Source organism: Bactrocera dorsalis, chromosome 6 (genome assembly GCF_023373825.1).
Source record: "Bactrocera dorsalis isolate Fly_Bdor chromosome 6, ASM2337382v1, whole genome shotgun sequence".
Classification (NCBI taxonomy): Eukaryota; Metazoa; Arthropoda; class Insecta; order Diptera; family Tephritidae; genus Bactrocera; species Bactrocera dorsalis.
The window spans coordinates 21933754-21957068 of NC_064308.1; the positions used below are offsets into that span (position 1 = coordinate 21933754).

The 23315-nt window shown below is 35.7% G+C and overlaps 1 protein-coding gene and 1 pseudogene across 1 annotated transcript; one reads left to right on the forward strand and one right to left on the reverse strand.

The window, feature by feature from the left end:
* Positions 1-4159: 4159 nt before the first annotated feature.
* On the reverse strand, positions 4160-4357 carry LOC125779816 (small nucleolar RNA U3; annotated as a pseudogene).
* Positions 4358-19675: 15318 nt separating this feature from the next.
* Positions 19676-22661, forward strand: LOC125779497 (uncharacterized). Its single transcript, XM_049460855.1, has one exon. It carries the CDS (start codon positions 20268-20270, stop codon positions 20859-20861), a length of 594 nt encoding a protein of 197 aa, XP_049316812.1. The 5' UTR covers positions 19676-20267; the 3' UTR covers positions 20862-22661.
* Positions 22662-23315: the final 654 nt, after the last annotated feature.

A 23315-nucleotide genomic window follows, 5' to 3' on the forward strand; every position in this document is an offset into this window, starting at 1 on the left:
TTCCAATTCCAAATATTGAAGAGTGTCTTCAGAAAGCAGCACGTTATAAATACATATAATACATTATTATATATGGGTACTATCAAATTGAAATCGAACCAGAAAACCGTAAGTATACATCTTTTGTTACTACCGACGGTTTATATGAATTTAAAAGAATGCCATTTGGACTGAAGAACGCTCCAATAGTATTTCAACGTTTAATGTCTAAAATCCAAGAAGAAGCAAAGAAGGATAATATGATTCATTATATGGACGACATATTTATCTGCAGTAATACCTACGAAGAAATGTTTTGCAATCTTACGACAGTCTTAAAAGTTTTTAAAGAAGCTAATTTGACATTGAATATTTCAAAATGTGAGTTTTTGAAAACGACAATAAATTTCCTTGGACATCAAATATCACCGAATGGATTATCTCCAGGCCAAGCTAAAACAAACGCAATACAGAATTATGAACGACCAACAAATGTTACAGAAGTTAGAAGATTTCTAGGGTTGAGTGGATATTTTCGAAAATTCATTCCAGGTTACGCAATAATATCCGAACCTATTCGAAAACTGGTACGTAAAAATGAAATCTTTAATTGGAATTACGACCAAGACAAAGCCTTTAACGAATTAAAGCAGAAACTGACGTCAAAACCTCTACTAGTTGCATATCGAGTAGATGGAAATCACGAAATTCATACAGACGCTAGTTCAGCTGGTTTAGCGGGTGTATTGTTACAGAACGAATGCGATGGATTAAAACCAGTCGCGTATTATAGTAGATCGACGAGCGATACTGAAAGAAGTTTCCACAGTTACGAACTTGAAACTTTAGCTGTAGTTGAAACCCTAGAACGATTCCGATACTACATCGACGGTAAAACAGTAAAAATTGTAACCGATTGTAGCGCTGTTAAAACTGCTATGAGTAAGAGAGAGCTTATTCCACGAATTGCTCGATGGTGGTTAAGGATACAAGAATTTGATATCGATATTGTACATCGTCAGGGTAGTCGCATGGAACATGTCGATGCATTAAGTCGCTGTCCAAACGAAAGTGCTAAAGAAACAGATGTAGCAACTCTACGAGTAGATAAGGTATCGATTACATCAGACGATTGGTTGTTTAGTATGCAGTTACAAGACGATAATATAAAACAGATCGTCGAAAAGATTAAAAACAAAGATAAACAAATTTTAAAAGAATTTTGTATTGAGAAAGATAGACTACAGTAGAAACTCGTTTATCCGGCCCTCAGTTATACGGATTCGCGATTATCCGGACTACCAATCGCGACCAATTTATATGTACCTACGTAGAAATTATGGAATCATGAACTTGTCGGAACTTGCATATTCCGCTCGCGCAGTGTGGGGTCGCTGCCGCTGCCCGCGCGTTTCATTATTGTTTTAGTTCATTTGCAATTGTGACTCCGCTCTGACGTGCGTGTTACGTCTACATATTTAAATCTGCCAAAGCGTAAGAGACAATTTAACGACGCTATATGACTTTATGTAAAACGTCAGCTAAAACAGGGTTGCAATTATATTTTTCCATGACATTGCACGCAAATATACATGGTTTTTGGTCTGACATATTTTACAGCCCTTGCAAATAATTTTCTGCGTGTGTTTGTTGTTGTGGCGGTACACCGAGAGGAAATATATGCAATTCTTGCACCGTGCAAGGGGTTTGCAAGAGCGAGAGAATACCCCTAGAGTGATACTGTGAGTCTACTACAACTGAAACGAATTCGTGATAAAGCAGAAATGAAGAGAAAAAGTTGCTTACGTCAAATGACAATTACCAAATATTTTAAACCAAATTAAACTTAATACCTACCTACTTATCATGAAATAACCAAATGCAAATTACCAAATACATATTGTAGACAAATTATTCGCACATACGTACCTAAATATTTTATTGTATTTCATGATTAATGCTGCAGTTTAGTATTACGTATGTAGTGTAATCTAAGAAAATATGTACATACATACAAAGGTAAGTGTTCATTTTTTAATACATTGATTTTCGTTGCAGGATATGAATATCTATTTGTTTTTCTTCATACATTCGATTATCCGGATTTTCGATTATCCGAATGCCTATCGACAACAATTAGTCCGGTTAATCGAGTATCTACTGTATTTAGAATTGAAAAAGAAAAGAAATTATGGGTTGTTCCGAAAGCGTTAAGACATAAAATGTTAGAAAAATGTCACGATAAAAATGGTCACTTGCGTTTCGAAAAAACCATTGACAATATGAAAACGTACATATGGTTTCCACGAATGCGTAACTTCGTTAAATCATATTTCAAAGCATGTGTTGAATGAGCATATAACAAACGTCAAGGTGGTAAAATTGAAGGACAGTATCATTTCGATAACATCGTACCAATACCATTTAAAACCGTTCATATGGATAATTTAGAACCATTTATCAAGAGTTCGAAAAGAAACGAACACATATTGGTCATAGTTGACGCTTTTACGAAGTATACGATCATTAAAGCAGTAAAGAGTACAGCAACGAAGCACGTATTAGAAATGTTACGAGAAGTTAACAGTTATTTTGGAGTTCCTGAAAGAATCATCACTGATAGGGGTACAGCCTTTACCTCTAAAGATTTTAAAAGCTACTGTGTTAACAACGATATAAAACATATACTAAATGCAGTACGAACACCGAGGGCGAATGGTCATGCCGAACGAGTTAATCGTACGCTTTTGTCAATGTTACTCCCAACGACAAACATAGACGAAAAGTGGGACGAGAATTTATTCAACATCCAGTGGTCAATGAACACGATGAAAAACAAAACTACGGGTAAAAGTCCACGTGAACTTTTATTTAGTTTTTCACCAAGAGATATCCTCCAAAATAAAGTTTTGTTAGCATTACACAACAATAATCTAACAAGCGAAGAAGATATACAAAAACTACGAGAAGCAACTTGTAAAGCAGTAAACCAGAAACGACAACAAGCTAAGAAGCGATACGATGATCATCATTCAAAACCAACAGAATTCCATGTTAATGACTTAGTAATAGTCGAAAATGAACCTTCTAGTACTGGGACGTCGAGAAAGCTGGTAAAATTGAAGGACACGTTACAAAGGTCCCTTTATGATAAAGCAAGTGCTTGATAAAGATCGTTATTTACTTGAAGACTTGCCAGGAGCAGACCGAACGTCACGTCACTATACTTCAATCTACGCATCCGATAAGATGAAGTCATGGTGTCAACTTCCTCCCAATTTTAAAGACAACATGATTATGAAGCCGATGATGAAAGCGACGAGCATAGCAAGGGCGCTATACATTGCCAGGATAGCCGACTGTAAGGTAACCCTATGCGAAGTATTACTTCCTATCTGAGTGGCATCACCGGCACATCAAAAGCAACACTCGACTTTCAATCGCCAAAGTGAACGCAGCCTTCTGTGCTAATATTATCTCTTTTTATAAATAAACTTTGTGAACTAATTATTCATTTTATATATAAATAAAACGACCATCCTGTGAACAATGAGGAAGTGTCCGATTATCATAAAATTTACCTTTTCAATCGTATGTTTCTTACATGCATAACCAAACCATACTTAAGTCAGCGCAACTTAAGTGTCAATGGAGGTGTTGGTGGTAAGCGCTTGGAAAGTCAAGATGCTAACACAGGTTCGAATCTCGACAGAATAAATTTTCAGTTTTTTGCTTTTAACATCGCATATTATACAAATAAATATTTTTCTTACTAATAGAAATTAAATTTATCACTGCAATATTATGTAAATGTATATTATGTATATTGCTGTGATAAATTTAATTTCTATTAGTAAGAAAAATATTTATTTGTATAGTATACGATGTTAAAAGGCATACATCTTCTATCCTATCTTGTGTATCTGCACATGCTCATATGAGAGTATGTATACGCATGTGCGCGTTCAGAAATTGAAATCATATTTTCATCACTTATGAATATACTTATTACATGTGCGCGCATTGACTTGCATGTTCATACATTCATATATGCTTATATGTACATATATTTGCATACATTGCCAAACAAATAATGCACAGGCATGCAAACATACATACATATGCGTACACATATGAATATGTCACCATGAGAATTTGCAGAAATGAAAGACAAACGAAAGAAAAAGTCGTTTTATCCGTTGTAAGTGAGCGATTTACAAAGAAACATCATTTCTAATATGCCACAAGACAAATTTAGAAATTAAGTTCATAAACCTCACGATGTCAGATAAAACGATATACCTCGTCATCGCGGGTCGATTTCCAAAAAATGTAAATGAAGACTAACTACAGAAATTATCCTGTAAAGTATAGCCTTAATTTTTCAACGGCCAACGCAGAGATTTCAACCAAAAGTTACACAAAATAGTTGAGAATTTGCAGAAATGAAAGACAAACGAAAGAAAAATAAGTATAACTTGAATAATGCACAAGCATACAAACATACATATGCGCACACATGTGAATATGTCACCAACCAAAAATTGAAACATTGTTCTACAAAAACAACAACAGCATAAGCATGGCAACATTGTGTTGTTGGTAGAAAAGCCGAGCTGTGCCGAAAGAAACGATCGCCGATTGTCACCGCTTCCCTTGCTACTCGAACATCTTCGCAGACAAGGTTGCGTTAGATTCATATTGAGCAAGGTTGCGCAACTTGCATTTAACGCAACCTTTTCCGAACTCGTATAAGAAGTATAACTTAAAAAAAAAATTTTTAGAAGAGTATTCATTTTATTATACATACTTTATCGCTTCTATTAGATACCATAAATCAGTTTCCACTGAGAAAAAATTTAACAATATTTTATTATAAAAACATACAATTAGGCTGTTCACGATAAGGTGGTTATCGGGTTATGTGGTTATGTGATTAAGTAAACAACAACAAAATGCGTTGTGACAAAATAACCAAAGTTGACCAACCTAGGCCCTTGTTTACAGATTATGTGGTTGTTTGCTTATTTCCAGTGTTAGAAAGTCGTTGGAATTTTACTAAATGGCAGCACAAAAAATAAATAAAACTAAGCGAATGGCATTTCCGTTTAGATTTTCTTATTGGAAATTCTGCTATTAACAGCTGTTTTTTGTTTACAATCAGCAAATTATGCAAGATGTCTGCAAATTTTATACAAAGAATTTTTTGAACCCTTAAAATTCGGATTATTTAATAAGCACATACCTTCAATAAAGTCCATTTCCTGAATAGCAGAACTTATTTTAAATTCGATTATTTTGCTTTTTAAACTTTGTTTAGGCATTTTATAAGTTGGAATTTCGTTGAACTAAAATTGTAAACAATGAACAGCTGTTTGTGTAAAAATAAGCAAATAACCATACAACATAGGGCTTACGCAATTTACGGAAATTGCTTGGACCAATATGAAGAAACGAAAGATATGATCTCCGATCAATTAAAGCTCATTAAAGCAATTGCACCTACTCCCCACAGTAGAGTAGAGCTGCCACAAATAGACAATCAAGAGGCAAGTTCAGGCATCCAACTCGAGGTGCCTGCATGTGATACAGAAACCTTTTACGGAGGTTATGAAGATTGGCCGTCCTTCCGGGACATGTTCACAGCCGTTTACATCAACCATCCACAACTATCAAAGGCACAAAAACTGTATCACCTCCGATACAAAACAAAAGGTCAAGCAGGCATAATAGTAAAACAGTTCGCTCTTAATGACAACAATTTCAATTTGGCTTGGGAAGCTCTAAAAGCTAGATTTGAAAACGAAAGAATACTGGTCGATAAGCAAGTAACGACACTATTAAACTTGCCTAAAATTAAGAAAGAAACAAGTGTAGAATTCATTAAACTAGAATCCACTGTTTCTAATTGTTTGTCGGTTCTATCGATACCCACAGACAGCTGGGATCCTATTTTGGCAAACATTTGCACCGCCGCATTACCAGAAAAGTCGTTACTTCTATGGGAGCAATCGCTCTCATCACGAAAAAAGTGCCCAACGTGACAACAAATGAAAGATTTTCTCACCACCCAATTGAAATTGCGGAAAGGTTAGAAGAAAAAATAATCAAAACTAAAACCATTAAGGACCAACAAAATGGAAGCTTAAATAGAACCCAAGTCAGTAACAAAAACAATTCAAATAAAAACTTTTACAAAACGAAATCATTCACATGCGAACTGAAAAAACAAACGTCATGCGAACTATGTAAAAGACGGCATAAGCTTAAAACTTGCGAGAAGTTTAAAAAATTGAATGTCAATGAAAGGAACAACTTTGTTAGGTCAAAAAGACTCTGCACAAACTGCTTGTCCCACTCACACAATCTTAATCATTGCAAAAGCAAATTTAATTGCTCATATTGTCAAAAAAGGCACAATTTAACGCTTCATTACAGCAGATATCCGATCTGTCTCCAAAGAAGCGCTTTTACAAAATTAACCACGGGTTTAATTGCAAAAGCAAATCACGGAACCCAAAATTCGAAAAATTGCCAAGAGACACCATGCTGCTCAAAGGCACACAAATCTCAAACGCTGCACAGCGAAACACAAAGTGGACTAGTTACAGAACTAGTCACCACCATACCAACTCAAGTTGAGTGTAATAAAAACAAGTACCTTAATTCACAATTAAGGAAATTTCAAACCTTAAAGAAACTTCCCCCCATAACTACTCGATCAAAAAATGGCCGGTACGTCGTACGACAACCAAAAGAGCCACAGTTTTCCAATACTCCTCAAATTGGTATAAAAAACAAAGTCAGAGTTACCTCTGACAGTCGATATATTAAAAGCACATAACACTTTTGGCCCCGCAGGATGGCTTTCGCCAATAATGATACAAAAATCCGGCTTAAAAAATCTCAAGCTATGTGGCGCGGTACTAACGTCACATTAGTACATACGCACTTAAACATAAAACATATAGCAAAAGTATCTCCAAAAGTAAAAAAAAGGAAAAAAATCGACACTTTTCACACAGAGGCTTAAGTTTTCAAATAAATAAAATTTTAAGAGCACGTTAAGGGATCACCAAATTCCCAATGCGATACAGTGACACACCTACACTGGGTGAGTTAGGGGAATCAGCTATACAAAGCATTAATTAATTATGAAGAATTCTCTACTACGAGTCCAAGCCGTTCTCCATTCACGGCCACTCTCTCGCAAGATCCCTCTATTATCGCAGTCCTTTATTCCAGGGCTAAGGAGTACCCATTCTGGCCATACCTGAGCCAGGTGTGGAGTTACTATCCTTTATAAGCCGAGAATAAATAAAATGCATACAATTGCCGATAATACAGAAAAGCCAAATATTAAACAATCGGCATGCCAAACCGATAAACAATAAATTGTAAACAACCGCTAAATAAAATGAATAAAAGCAAGCAACGCATACACTTTTTTACTATAATAATAAGTCGGATAAACCCGCAAAATATAGTTCCTTGCCATACGCACCTAAAGGTAAATAAATACCAAAAACCATGTTTAAAACCAAAGGTTATTTTCAGGATTTACAGCATGTATTCTGCGTCCTCGGCAACTCTACAAGCAGTACGCCGAAATACATGTAACAACGTGTAATATTAGGCAAAATATTCGCCTAGGGGGCCCAGGATGTTTAATTGAGTTAAGCATCCACTCCTTCTACCCGGTAAAACTAGCCCATCCTAATAAAACCGCGCAAATCACCACAGGATGCCACTACAATACAAAACCGATATAACACACCACACTCGCACCAACCCAACCATCAAAAGCAATGGACAACGGGAAGCTGACACAATTCGTCACTCATAATTCGATCAACACAAGTCGCACAATATCATTCGCTACCAATTTTCAATTCCACATTGCGTCGCGCCGACACCAACATTCGCATCTTTACATCGATCGACAAAAATTCTGCGGGCTGACTCTTTTCGCACATCAATCTTCGTATATTCGTTTAAAATTCGCTAATATCCTGATCGGCGAAAACTCGATCAAATCATCTACGTCGTTGGAGTCTCGCCGATATTTTGTTTAATAACTTTATTAAATATTTAGTAACTGTGTGGAATATTAATTTATTGTTGTTAACAAAATTGTTACGAAAAGAATAAAGTGTATATATAAGAATTATTGTTAAAATAAAAGAAATTGTAAACTATATTATTTAATAAATAATCTCTTAAGTGTGTGCAAACCCGTCATTTTTATATATAAATCTCAACGGGTACGCGGGTACATGGTTATTGAACGGAGGGGGTATCAAGTTTGATAGTTAATAATTTTTATTAAATAATTGATTCTAAAAAATTTTGACGAAAAATGGGTGTCAAATAACTTTAATTTTGGGAATCCAGACGGCCATAAAATTTGTTTGAGGAGGAGTTAAGAAAAATTGACATGTAGATTGAAATGGATACCCGGGTACCCGGTCTTTGATCGGACGGTTAATAAAATTGCCATTTGATACAACGATATTCAAATAAAAACTATTTTTGTTATAAAAATATACTATTACTCAAGGTTTTGTTTAATAAAATTTTCATTTGATATAAAGATATTCAAATAAAAACTATTTTTGTTTTAAAAATATTACTGGCGCAGTCGGTAGGATCTGCGCAAAAGATCTTAAATGAAAAAGAACCTATTCGTCTAAAATACCCTGAAGCCAAAAATAAACTGAAATGAAAAATAAATAAATAATTACATTTTAAATAAAGCAGCTTTTCAAGCGGGCAAAATACATAATATATGTAGTGACAAAAAAAAAATAAAAAATTAAAAATAAAAACTATATATCGTTTAAAATAAAAAGGAAGATTTAAACTTCACCACCGTAACCCTAAACAACATACATACTATAGAACAAAAAGATCAAACTTAATGAAAAAAAAAATTATTTTTGATATATCGTACAAAGCAAAAAGATTAAAACCTTAACATCGTACATTCGGTAACTCAAAACAACGTGGTAGTGAAATCACGGGGGAGTGGAAAAGTAAAAGAGAAACGTGAAAAGTGAAGAAAAATATCAGAGTGGCTATAAGTGAAGAAAATAATATCAAAAGAAACAAAACGTAAAAGTGAACCGTCGAAGCGAAGAAAAACAAAAAATATCGTAACGTATAAAACTAAATTGTTTAACATAGAGAGTGTATAGCCAACGTAAACGAGAAACGTGAACAGTGAAGAAAAAGATCAGAGTGTATAGCCAACGTAAACGAGAAACGTGAAAAGCGAAGAAAAAATATCGTAAGGAACAAAACGTAAAAGTGGACCGTCGAAGCGAAGAAAAACAAAAAAAAGAATCGTTACGAATAAAACTAAATTGTTTAACATAGAGAGTGTATAGCCAACGTAAACGAGAAACGTGAAAAGTGAAGAAAAAATATCGTAAGGAACAAAACGAACAGTTCAACAACAAGAACGTAAAAGTGGAACGTCGAAGCGAAGAAAAAGAAAAAATTATCGTAACAAGCAAAACGAACTAAGTTACAATGGAACAGTGGAACAAAAATATCACAATACGTTAAATACGTTAAAAATAAAATAGAATTAAAAAAAAAAAACAAAAAAAAATTAAAAAATTCCAAAGGCAACATTACAAAAAAAGGTGAATAAAAACAAAGCAGACAGTTTATGGAAGAGCGAGAAACCAGAGAAGTGGCGATCCAAAACATCAAACTTATTCAACCATTTGATGGTGATCGAAACTACTTAACACACTAAAAAATGAAAGTTACTTAACTAAAATATTTTTGTATAATGAATTAGATCAAATAAGTTTGAAATCATTAAAAAGGGAATTGCCAAACTATTTAACTATTTAACAGCAATCAAAGTATTAATAGAAAACGATATTTATAAAAATAATAAACAATTCTCTAAACAAAAAACAATTCAAAGAACTAATGCAAATTCGAAACTACCTAATTATATGAATAACAATAATAATAGTAATATAGAATATTTTCAAAAAATTATCCATTGCTCAATCAAAATAATTATTATAAAAATAAACCATTTTTCAATGAACATAGCAATCAACATTATACTTCACAAAATAATAATTTTCCACAAGTTAGACATACACCTTCCAATTCTGCAAACATTTATACCAATAGAAACTTAAATAATTTAAAACAAGATAAGATTCATGGGTCAAACCAATCTCGGAAGGCTCCCCACCATTGAATTGAAATTTAATAAAAGTATTATAAATTTTTAGTCGACACAGACAGTTAGTTTAATAAAGCCTGGAACATCCATCGAAAAAATTATTTATGTTCAGCCAATAACATTAACAACAGCGATAGGAGAAGTTTGTTAAATGAAACCCAAGAATTGTTTAGCGATGAACATATGAATAAACTGAAATTTTTCGTTTACAATTTCTCGAATAACTACGACGGTTTACTTGGTTGTGATATATTTAAGCTACTTAAGCTAAAATTGATCTGGAAAAAGATATGATACACATTAATGGTGTTCGGTATGACTTTTTCAAGAATAAATCAAATTCTGAAAATTTTGATAATTGCCTTCAATAATAAAATATGAACGAAAATCATAACACTGAAGATGGTATATTTAGACTTGAACATTTAAATTCAGAAGACTTAAATAAATTAAAAAAAAAACTTTAAAATAAATTTGAAAATATATTTTATAAAGAAGGTGACAAACTCACCTTTACTCTTAAAATAAAACATAGAATTAAAACGGTTCATGAAGATCCAATATATGTAAAGTCGTATAGATATCCTGAAATTCATAAATCAGAAGTAAACAAACAAATAAAAGAAATGCTTGAAAAACAAATCAGTTCTCATAGTAATTCCCCATATTCAGCACCAATTTGGGTGGTACCAAAGAAGTCAGATGCTTCGGGTAAAAAGAAGTGGAGGATTGTTGTCGATTTTCGCAAGCTCAATAGTATTACCATCGATGATAGGTATCCTATTCCAAACACGGATGAAATTCTCGAAAAACTAGGTATTTTTCAACAGACTTAGCGCAAGGCTTCCATCAAATAGCTTTAGCAGCTTTCTCTACTCAGAGCGGACATTTTGAATTTTTAAGAATGCCATTTGGGCTTAAAAATGCGACAGCCACCTTCCAGAGACTGATGAATACGGTTCTAGATGGTTTAATAGGGAGAGATTGTATGGTTTACTTAGACGACATTGTAGTATTCAGTACGTCATTACAGGAACATATAAAATCTCTAGACAGAGTTTTTCGTAAATTAAACGAAGCAAATCTGAAAATTCAGATGGATAAAAGCGAGAAACCGAATTTCTTGGTCATATCATAACGCCAGAAGGTATTAAGCCTAACCCTAATAAAATCAAAGCAATTTTAAATTATCCCGTTCATAAAACGGAAAATGAAATAAAACAGTTTCCTGGCTTGGGGAGATTTTATCGTAAGTTTATTCAAAACTTTTCTGAAATAACTAAACCTTTGACTAACTGTCTTAAAAAAGACATTAAAATAAATAGTTCAGATGAGAAATTCGTGGAAGCTATAAACACCATAAAAATTTTAATTACTAATGATCCAATTCTGGCGTATCCAAATTATGAGAAAATATTTACATTGACGACTGATGCGTTAAATGTGGCATTAGGGGCAGTGTTAAGTCAACAGGGACATCCAATTTGTTTTGCTAGTCGCACAATCAATGCACATGAGCAGCACTACTCAACTACTGAGAAAGAACTTTTAGCCATGTGTTCACATGAGCTATGAGCGTTCTGCAGCATCCCACATCACATCATCACATCACCACATATCACCACACATCACATCATATCACGTCACAACACCTCATCACACAACAGCTCACAGCATACCCCAATACACACACACGCATCAAACACCGATCATTACTACAACACTGCAACACAACAACCATACGATCATCAACGAGACGACTCGTAATGTCAGCTAATTTCACCACCCAAACCATAAAAAGGGATTGATTCGACCGGGATTACCTTCTTACCGTTTTCATCCGTGAAACAAGGCAGTCGTTCGCGATATTCTTTTTTTAATTCGCACCGCAACAAACCGCAATTTAATTTTTCCTCCAACAAACCGCCAAGTGACGGGAGTGACGCACCCAACGAGTTCGCCTTTCGCCAACAGTGTGCAGCAGTGGGTTTCATATACAAAAGACTAAACAACTAATAAAAAGTGTACCGATCCATATAGGATAAACTGAATAAATACAACGATAAATTTAACGAGTGTGAAAATTAAAAATCAGTGCATTTTATTTATTATCCAGCTCATAAGTATACTAAATATATTTATATACCAAGTAAGTATACTAGTAGTGGCACACGTTACTAATTGGTCCTTCGAGCCGTTCAGAAAGGCACCTAAGTGAAAAAAAAAACACAATAATAATTAAATACAAATTTTAATAACTTCCGGACAAGTGCGCAAGTGCAGGTTTTGAAGCACAAAATTCAGCAAAAAGAAGAAGAGTTTAAGTGAAATAAGTGAAAGTGAACAAATTAAAGAACAAAGTTACAGTGAAAAACAAAACAAACCACAATCACACAGAAAATAGAAAGTGATGTGAAAAAGATACCAAAAAGAAATTGAAACATAAAGAAACAGTGAAAAAAAAAAAAAAAGACCCACTAAAATCAAAACCGGGCGCGAAATAAACTAACAAAAACCAAACCAAACAAAAACGGGCGCGGTGTAATAACATACTCATATATACAAATCACAATTACCATAAATAGTCACGGGAGACTACACCAACAAACAACAACAGACAGCAAATCAGCAGGGACAGCGCTGGACATACATACATACATACATAAAAGGAAAAGGAAAAGGAACTGCAATAAGCAAAAAAAAGGGTATAAGTTCAATGACCCAAAACCCTTGGCGGAAAATAAAGTGAGTCCGTTCCATATATAATTTGATATATACAAATATATAAATTCCATTTTTTTTATGCACATATATATGTATGTATGTTAAGGTACAGTTTTGACGGTATTTCGGGACACCGTTAACTGTTCTTAACAGTCCGATATATGTATATCTACAAAAAAATAATAACTGCAAAAAAGTACAGTACCCGCTTTTTGCTTAGCTTGTGTCGTTAGGCACCCCATTATAATTTCAAAAAAAAAAAAAAAAATTTCCTAAGTCAAGTATAACTTGCGATAATTCTTGCGATACCCCTTGGGCTATAAATAAAAGCAACAAGCAGGATCGCTCAAACACTAAGCAAAAGCGGAAGATACGACAGGAAACGAAATATATACATACATATATAAAAAAGAAAACATACATATATATGAGCATATTCCCCGAAAATTGCAATTCTTCCATTTTAATATACATATGTACATATTTATATGCATACACTATCATGGTACATACATAAATTAAATAACGCCAAGGTTCAACGACCTGCCTTTTTGCTTAATTGTGTTACCAAACACACCACAAAATAAAATACCAAAAACAAAAAAAAAAAAACAGCAACAAATTTCCTAAGTCAAGTATAACTTGCAATAATTCTTCCGATACCCCTTGTGCTAAAGAAACAAAAAAAAAGCAACAAGCAGGATCGCTTTAAACATAAGCAAAGGCAAAGAGAGAACCACAAAAGGTAATAAGCAAAATTTATGTATGTGCACATATTTACCTTTACATTTGCATGTCTCCCGCCGAAATTTATACCGCAATCACACTAACCTTTATGCTCACCTTTATGCTCATCCGTACTCAATCTCTCACTAAAGAGATCCTGATAAAAACAATTGATACATATATACGTACATATGGGAACAAATGCTTATAATTTTTCAATATAACACATTATATACATATATAATTATTTTCCGCGCTCTCATCGACCGGTTACAGATACATACATATATACATTTATGTGCATTTAGCATTGTTGCTATATTGGACATACTTTTATAAACATATATACAAATATATACATATATATACAACAATTGCAACAAAAGTTAAAGAAACGTATGCAAATAAATATACAAATATTCTTGCATATTACGGCTGTCCTTTCGCGTTCTTAACAGATACAGAAAGTAAAAACAAAACAAAAATACAAATTAAGCGCGAGTGAAGCGGAGATAAATTAATTTGATACACGGTAAAAAATAAAATAAAATAAAAAATAAAACGAAAACAAAAAAAAAAACAGACATATTTAACAAAAATAATTACATACGAATACATACATATATGTATGAAACAAATAATTAATCGATTTATGCGGTGAATACGCGTTCGCAAAGTCATAATCTGTTTCATTTATAATAAAATTTATTATATTTACCAAAAAAAAAAAAAAATTTTTTACACATTTTTTCCACAATACCAATTTTATAATTGTATTTCAAACGAAATATTTACAAACATTTTTTACAAAAATTTTTAATAATTCCAATTTTACAATTTTACTTCAAACGAAATATTTACAAAGAATTGTTTATATATTTTATTATAATACTACCAATTTTACAATTGTAGTATTTCAAACGAAACATTTTTAAGCTCAAAGCTTCGAATTTAATTTAATAAATGCAATCTGATAAATCTAAAGAGGTTAAACCAAGAACTCCTCAATTATTGGAAATTCCAAAAATGGCTGATGATGATAAATCACAAAGCACGCCTGCAGAAGCTACACGCTCGAAGCAGAGTATAAAACAAAAAAGATCAAAAGATCAGACAATATCTAGATTCATCACTGAAAGTGACAGTTTTATAAGATATTGTACCCGATTCCAAGCTTCCCCTATTACTGACATCACAGAATCAGTTTTAAATATAAAACTAGAAAGTGTGAACAATCTCTGGGCTCGCCTTCTGGCAGCGTACGATACAGTACTAGACACTGACGACGCAGAACTCCCAGAAAACGCAAAAGCTTCGGCGACAGCCAAATGTGATAACTGCCGCGATCAGTATGAGTTAACAAAGGGAATGATAAATGAACAAATAAGTTTAGTAAGGCCAAGTAGAGCCACTACTCCCCCTCCCAGAGTAGTTACAACACCAAAAGATGACCTAGATAAAGGCATGTATCTAAAGGTACCAGCTTGTGATACTGAAGTTTTCAATGGATGTTATGACCAGTGGCCGTCCTTCCGGGACATGTTCACTGCCGTTTATATAAACCATCCTAAACTTTCACAAGCACAAAAGTTATACCATCTAAGGTACAAAACAAAAGGGGAAGCAGGCAGTATCGTCAAGCGATTCGCTTTAAATGACGAAAATTTTAAGCTGGCTTGGGAAGCACTAGTCGAAAGATATGAAAATGGAAGGGTTATGATAGAAAACCCAATAAAAACATTATTACATCTACCAAAAATTCAAAAAGAAACCAGCCAGGAATTTCAAAATTTATACTCGACAGTGACTAATTGCATATCAGTGTTAAAAACACAAAATATCTCCACAGAATCGTGGGACCCCATCATAGTAACTATTTGTGCAGAAACACTCCCTGACGCTGCGTTACTACGATGGGAACAATCACTTGTGGAAAGAAAAAAAATGCCCACATGGGAGCAAATGAAAGCATTCCTCACTGCTCAATACGAGATAGCTGAGCGAATTGACAACAAAAATATAAATCTAAAAAGTCATCAAAATGACTCAAGTAAAAACTTGTTCAAACCTCAAGCCAGCAACAATATGCAATACAATAGACACGTTAATAAAAGTCACACTTTCGTGTCAAACCAAACTAATAAATGGCAACCAGTATGTGAAATTTGTAAAGGAGGTCATAACATAAGATCTTGCGAGAGATTTAAAAAATTATCCGTATCTGACAGAAACAATCTTGTCAGACAAAATAAACTTTGCATCAACTGTCTGTCGAATGCTCATACGACAAAAGACTGTGAAAGCAAATTTAATTGTGTGTACTGTCAACGAAGACATCACTCACTGCTTCATATTACGAACTTTCAAAATATGAAGCAAAATCAATTTCATAAAACCACCGGGTTAGTCACTACAACCAAAAGTGATAATCCCGAAATCTTAAATCCCGAAAAAAGGGAAGAACAACCATGTTGCTCTAAAGCAGCAAAAATTCAAGCGCTTCATTCAGAAAATGAAAGCAAAATACTTTTACCCACTGCGGTCATCACCATAGCACATAAGGGTGATTTATTCAAACTAAGAGCACTAATAGATCAAGGATCTCAAAGATCTTTTATATCATCAAAAGCTCAAAATCGGCTCAAATTGCCAATAAAACATTCAAATTTCCAAATTTCAGGAATGGGCGGAAGAATTATCCAAAATTCGAACAAAATATGCCCAATTACGATAGTATCTCCAAATGCGGATATTAGAATAGATGCGCAAGCCATCGTTCTACCGCAACTTACCAATTTGCTTCCAAGCTATGAAGTAAATAAAATACACTGGGAAAAATGCTCACATCTTAAATTAGCAGATCCCAATTGTCATACCCCATCACAAATCGACATATTATTAGGCAGTGACTTAATACCTCAAATAATTCTTGAAGGTATTGAGAAAATCTCCAATAAATTGTTAGCCCAAAATACAATCTTTGGGTGGATTATTAGTGGCCAAGTCCCTGAAAAAATCAATTCTTTCACCACACAAGTGGAAAATATCTCAAACGAGTTTTTAAGTAATCAACTCAAAAAATTCTGGGAAATAGAAGAATTACCCCAAATCACACAGCTTTCAGAAGAAGACCAGGCATGCGAAGCCTATTACAAATCCACAACAACAAGAAACGAACATGGTCGTTATGTTGTGCGATTACCTTTCAAACCAACTTTCCCTGAAACCATAGCTCTAGGCTACTCTAGAATATCAGCAGTCCAGCAATTTCTAAGCCTGGAAAAAAGCCTGATAAAGAAAAGTGAGCTTAAATCGGCATACGATAATGTGATGGACGAATATCTTGACCTCAATCATATGGAAGAAGCTGTACCATATGAAAAGGTATCTAAAGGTAGATATTTATCATTTTATCTGCCACATCATGGGGTAATAAGACCTGATAAAATTACAACAAAAGTACGAGTGGTTTTCAATGCCTCAAAGTGTACGAGCTCAGGCAAATCACTCAATGATGTACTATACACAGGGCCAACATTACAACCTGATCTCATGTTGCTAATTCTAAATTGGCGCATGTTTAAATACGTTTTCAATGGGGATGTAGAAAAAATGTACAGACAAATTCTAGTACATGAAGATGACCAAGATTTCCAGCGTATAGTCTTCCGCAAATCAAGTAATAGTCCAATCAGCGACTATAAACTTAAAACAGTCACCTTTGGCATCAATTGCGCACCCTATTTGGCGATCAGGACACTACATGAAGTGGCAAAAACAAATGCAACAAATTTGCCTTTAGCATCTTCTGTGTTGCAAACACAAACATACGTGGACGACATACTATCAGGTAGCCACAGTCTGTCCCTAGCGTGCGAATCACTATCTCAAGTGATCAAAGCACTAAATTCAGCGGGATTCCCCTTAAAGAAAATTACTTCAAATCACCCTGATATAATAAAAGACATTAAAAAAGAAGACTTATTAGATACAGACTTCCTTAAATTTGAAAAGGCTAGTACAACTAAAACTCTAGGAATTCAATGGAATGCGATAACAGATCAATTCTCATATACAATTGAGTCAATATCTGCAATGTCCGCCATTACAAAACGCCAAATACTTTCCTCGGTGGCAAAACTTTTCGACCCCGCAGGATGGCTTTCGCCAATTATGATTCAAGCAAAAATCCTCATTCAAGAATTGTGGCAAGATGGCACTGAATGGGATGAACAGGTAAAACCTTTACGTTTAGCGAAATGGGTTCAATTTGCTAACAATTTACATACTATCTCTGAAATTCGAATCCCTCGATGGGTAAATTTCACCCCTAACATTAACGCAGAATTGCACGGTTTCTGTGATGCCTCTGAAAAGGCCTATTGTGCAACAGTTTACGTGCGCACTCAGTACGATAATAAAATATCTTCACATCTCCTGGTAGCCAAAGCCAAAGTTGCACCTTTGAAGACACTCAGTCTGCCACGGCTTGAACTGAATGGTGCTCTTCTGTTAGCAAAATTAATTTCAATTATTCAAACCCATCTCAAATTAAATGATCATAAAATGTATCTTTGGTCAGATTCAGAGATAGTATTAGCATGGTTGGAAAAACCACCCTACACTTGGAAGACATATGTATCTAACAGAATATCCCAAATTTTAGACTTAGTTGGCTCAGCAAAATGGCAACATGTTGCAAGTGCAGATAACCCAGCGGATCTTGGGACAAGAGGTTGCAAGCCACTGCACCTCACCAGCACTACACTCTGGTGGAATGGTCCAGCCTGGCTAACAGAATCACAAGAATTCTGGCCAAGGTCTCCCGCTCGTAATATAATACCGCCGGAAAGTCGGAAAATTGAAAATTTTCATATCACTCCTGAAGAGGATGATATTCTCCACCGATTTTCATCATTTGCTAGAGCACTAAGAGTAGTCGCTTACATGCACAAATTCATTCAAAGACTTAAACTAAAAATGAAAGGAGCACCAAATGATCCTTGCGTAAAACTAACGCATTGCGACTTGCAACATGCCAAGGTCAGTCTAATACTATATACACAATCTCGCTATTTCAGCAGCGAGAAGTCAAAGTTGCTCGAAAAGCGACCTCTCGAAAAGGGAAGCTCACTTCTCGTCTTAAATCCATTCTTGGATTCTAAGGGATTAATAAGGGCAAATGGAAGATTGGCGAACTCCAGCCTTAGTTATAACGAACGACATCCCATCATTATTCCAGAGAAATCCCGTTTTACTTACCTATTTCTAGCATATCTGCACCATCTTACACTGCATGGTGAGCATCGATTAATGCAACAAATGGTCCGTCAAGAATTTTATATACCGCGACTAAAGCCACAAATAAAAAGGACGATTTTCATGTGTAAACCATGTACCATGTACAAACACAAAATGCGTACGCAGATCATGGCAGCTTTACCACCTGAGCGCTGCAACTATGCTCTACCCTTTACCATCACTGGGGTTGATTTTGCTGGACCTTTCCAGATAAAGGCCTCCATGTTAAGGTCTTCTTCATTTAGAAAAGGGTATGTGGCTGTCTTTGTATGTTTTACGACAAAGGCAGTACACCTCGAGCTTTGTTCAGATCTGACCACTGCGGCTTTTCTTGCAGCATTTGCACGCTTTGTCGGACGACGCGGATTTCCTTCAAAAATAATGAGCGATAATGGGAAAAACTTTGTCGGAGCCCAAAGAGCAACCGAGAAGGAGTTTATAAACTTCATGAAAGAAGTCTCCCCTGAAATAGTTAATAAATATGCACCCCAAGGGATCGATTGGCAATTTATACCTCCATGTTCTCCACACATGGGCGGACTTTGGGAATCAGCAGTAAAAAGCTTTAAGTCCCATTTAAAGAAAACGGCCGGTAATCATAAATTCAATTATGAGGAGTTTACGACACTACTCACTCGTATCGAAGCCGTATTAAATTCAAGACCTATATCATCACTCTCGCAAGATCCCTCCGATTTCACAGCTCTTACACCAGGTCATTTCCTCAGAGGAGCTCCTCTTCTCGCCATACCTGAGACAGAAGGAGACTCACTCAGTTTAATAAATCGATGGGAAAGAATCAAGATTCTCCATCACGAATTCAGCCACAGATGGAAGGAAGACTATCTCAAAGATCTCCATAAGAGATATCGCTGGAAAACGGCCCAGAAGGAAGCCAAGGCAGGAGAATGCGTAATCATACAGGACGAATGCCTTCCTCCAACAGAATGGCGACTAGGCCGCATTGAAAAGGTTCATCGAGGATCAGATGGTCACATAAGAGTAGTCGATGTGCGAACACAAACCGGCATATTAACTCGACCAGTCACCAAACTGTGTTTTCTTCCAAACGGCGAAGAACAACTTCAACCAAAACCGCAAAATAACACGCAAAAGTAATCGAAAAATAATAAACCAATTCCGCTAATTCGAAAATAACCCGCTTTATGATCCGTACAAAAAATAAATTCAACCAAGCGCGTTGAAAATCAATTTATTATACAAACATATACATGCATATGTATAGATATGTAGCTACAACAACTACATGCTAATATTATAAACAAAATCAATTTAATTACAATTCTATATTCCCATAGAAATGGACGTAGAGGAGATCCAAACCGCCTCCAACACCGTCAGGTCCGAAATCGCTATACCCAAAGCGTCGGCTGCACCAGTTGCCGCTCCAAGGACCAGGGTTATGCGACCACCGCCATCCGCCGAAGCAGTCCGGGAGATGAGAGAGGAGCAGCTATTGGAGCCTCAGGGGCCTCCAGGTTGCAGCTTGTGCCATCGCCCACACGCCCTGAAACGATGCTCCATTTTCAAGAGCATGAAGCCTGCTCAGCGGCAACAGGTTGCAAGAGCCCATGGGCATTGCATGACCTGCCTGGCAGATGACCACGCCACCATAGAGTGCTGGGCCGACGGCGCCTGTCAATATTGCCAGAGGCCCCATCACACTCTATTTCATCGTTTTCCCCGCCGAGCCAATCCGTCGGAAAGTAGCACCAACGCCCGTATCAGACCACGCAGCGATGCTACCCGGCGACGACGAAGCAGCCAAACAACCGCAACACGTAGACGGCCATCTCCGCCACGCCACGCTCATCGTCAGCAACAACGACGCTCAACAGGGTTGAGCGCTGTACTAAACACATTGCAACAGCTGCAACGGCTCCTAGCCGATTAATTCGCCTAGGGGGGCCGGGATGTTCACATGAGCTATGAGCGTTCTGCAGCATCCCACATCACATCATCACATCACCACATATCACCACACATCACATCATATCACGTCACAACACCTCATCACACAACAGCTCACAGCATACCCCAATACACACACACGCATCAAACACCGATCATTACTACAACACTGCAACACAACAACCATACGATCATCAACGAGACGACTCGTAATGTCAGCTAATTTCACCACCCAAACCATAAAAAGGGATTGATTCGACCGGGATTACCTTCTTACCGTTTTCATCCGTGAAACAAGGCAGTCGTTCGCGATATTCTTTTTTTAATTCGCACCGCAACAAACCGCAATTTAATTTTTCCTCCAACAAACCGCCAAGTGACGGGAGTGACGCACCCAACGAGTTCGCCTTTCGCCAACAGTGTGCAGCAGTGGGTTTCATATACAAAAGACTAAACAACTAATAAAAAGTGTACCGATCCATATAGGATAAACTGAATAAATACAACGATAAATTTAACGAGTGTGAAAATTAAAAATCAGTGAATTTTATTTATTATCCAGCTCATAAGTATACTAAATATATTTATATACCAAGTAAGTATACTAGATACTTATGATTCATGAAGATCCAATATATGTAAAGTCGTATAGATATCCTGAAATTCATAAATCAGAAGTAAACAAACAAATAAAAGAAATGCTTGAAAAACAAATCAGTTCTCATAGTAATTCCCCATATTCAGCACCAATTTGGGTGGTACCAAAGAAGTCAGATGCTTCGGGTAAAAAGAAGTGGAGGATTGTTGTCGATTTTCGCAAGCTCAATAGTATTACCATCGATGATAGGTATCCTATTCCAAACACGGATGAAATTCTCGAAAAACTAGGTATTTTTCAACAGACTTAGCGCAAGGCTTCCATCAAATAGCTTTAGCAGCTTTCTCTACTCAGAGCGGACATTTTGAATTTTTAAGAATGCCATTTGGGCTTAAAAATGCGACAGCCACCTTCCAGAGACTGATGAATACGGTTCTAGATGGTTTAATAGGGAGAGATTGTATGGTTTACTTAGACGACATTGTAGTATTCAGTACGTCATTACAGGAACATATAAAATCTCTAGACAGAGTTTTTCGTAAATTAAACGAAGCAAATCTGAAAATTCAGATGGATAAAAGCGAGAAACCGAATTTCTTGGTCATATCATAACGCCAGAAGGTATTAAGCCTAACCCTAATAAAATCAAAGCAATTTTAAATTATCCCGTTCATAAAACGGAAAATGAAATAAAACAGTTTCCTGGCTTGGGGAGATTTTATCGTAAGTTTATTCAAAACTTTTCTGAAATAACTAAACCTTTGACTAACTGTCTTAAAAAAGACATTAAAATAAATAGTTCAGATGAGAAATTCGTGGAAGCTATAAACACCATAAAAATTTTAATTACTAATGATCCAATTCTGGCGTATCCAAATTATGAGAAAATATTTACATTGACGACTGATGCGTTAAATGTGGCATTAGGGGCAGTGTTAAGTCAACAGGGACATCCAATTTGTTTTGCTAGTCGCACAATCAATGCACATGAGCAGCACTACTCAACTACTGAGAAAGAACTTTTAGCCATGGTTTGGGCTACCAAATATTTTAGACCATATTTATACGGCAGGAAATTTTTAATAAATAGTGATCATAGACCATTGCAATGGCTCCACAACTTAAGGGAACCAAATAGTCCAGTCATTTAAGCTTAAATTAGGTAAGAATCTCGGAATTCCATATACCCATTTATATGTCTGTAAATACTTGTAAAGGGTGATTTTTTAAGAGCTTGATAACTTTTTTTTAAAAAAAAACGCATAAAATTTGCAAAATCTCATCGGTTCTTTATTTGAAACGTTAGATTGGTTCATGACATTTACTTTTTGAAGATAATTTCATTTAAATGTTGACCGCGGCTGCGTCTTAGGTGGTCCATTCGGAAAGTCCAATTTTGGGCAACTTTTTCGAGCATTTCGGCCGGAATAGCCCGAAATTCTTCGGAAATGTTGTCTTCCAAAGCTGGAATAGTTGCTGGCTTATTTCTGTAGACTTTAGACTTGACGTAGCCCCACAAAAAATAGTCTAAAGGCGTTAAATCGCATGATCTTGGTGGCCAACTTACGGGTCCATTTCTTGAGATGAATTGTTGTCCGAAGTTTTCCCTCAAAATGGCCATAGAATCGCGAGCTGTGTGGCATGTAGCGCCATCTTGTTGAAACCACATGTCAACCAAGTTCAGTTCTTCCATTTTTGGCAACAAAAAGTTTGTTAGCATCGAACGATAGCGATCGCCATTCACCGTAACGTTGCGTCCAACAGCATCTTTGAAAAAATACGGTCCAATGATTCCACCAGCGTACAAACCACACCAAACAGTGCATTTTTCGGGATGCA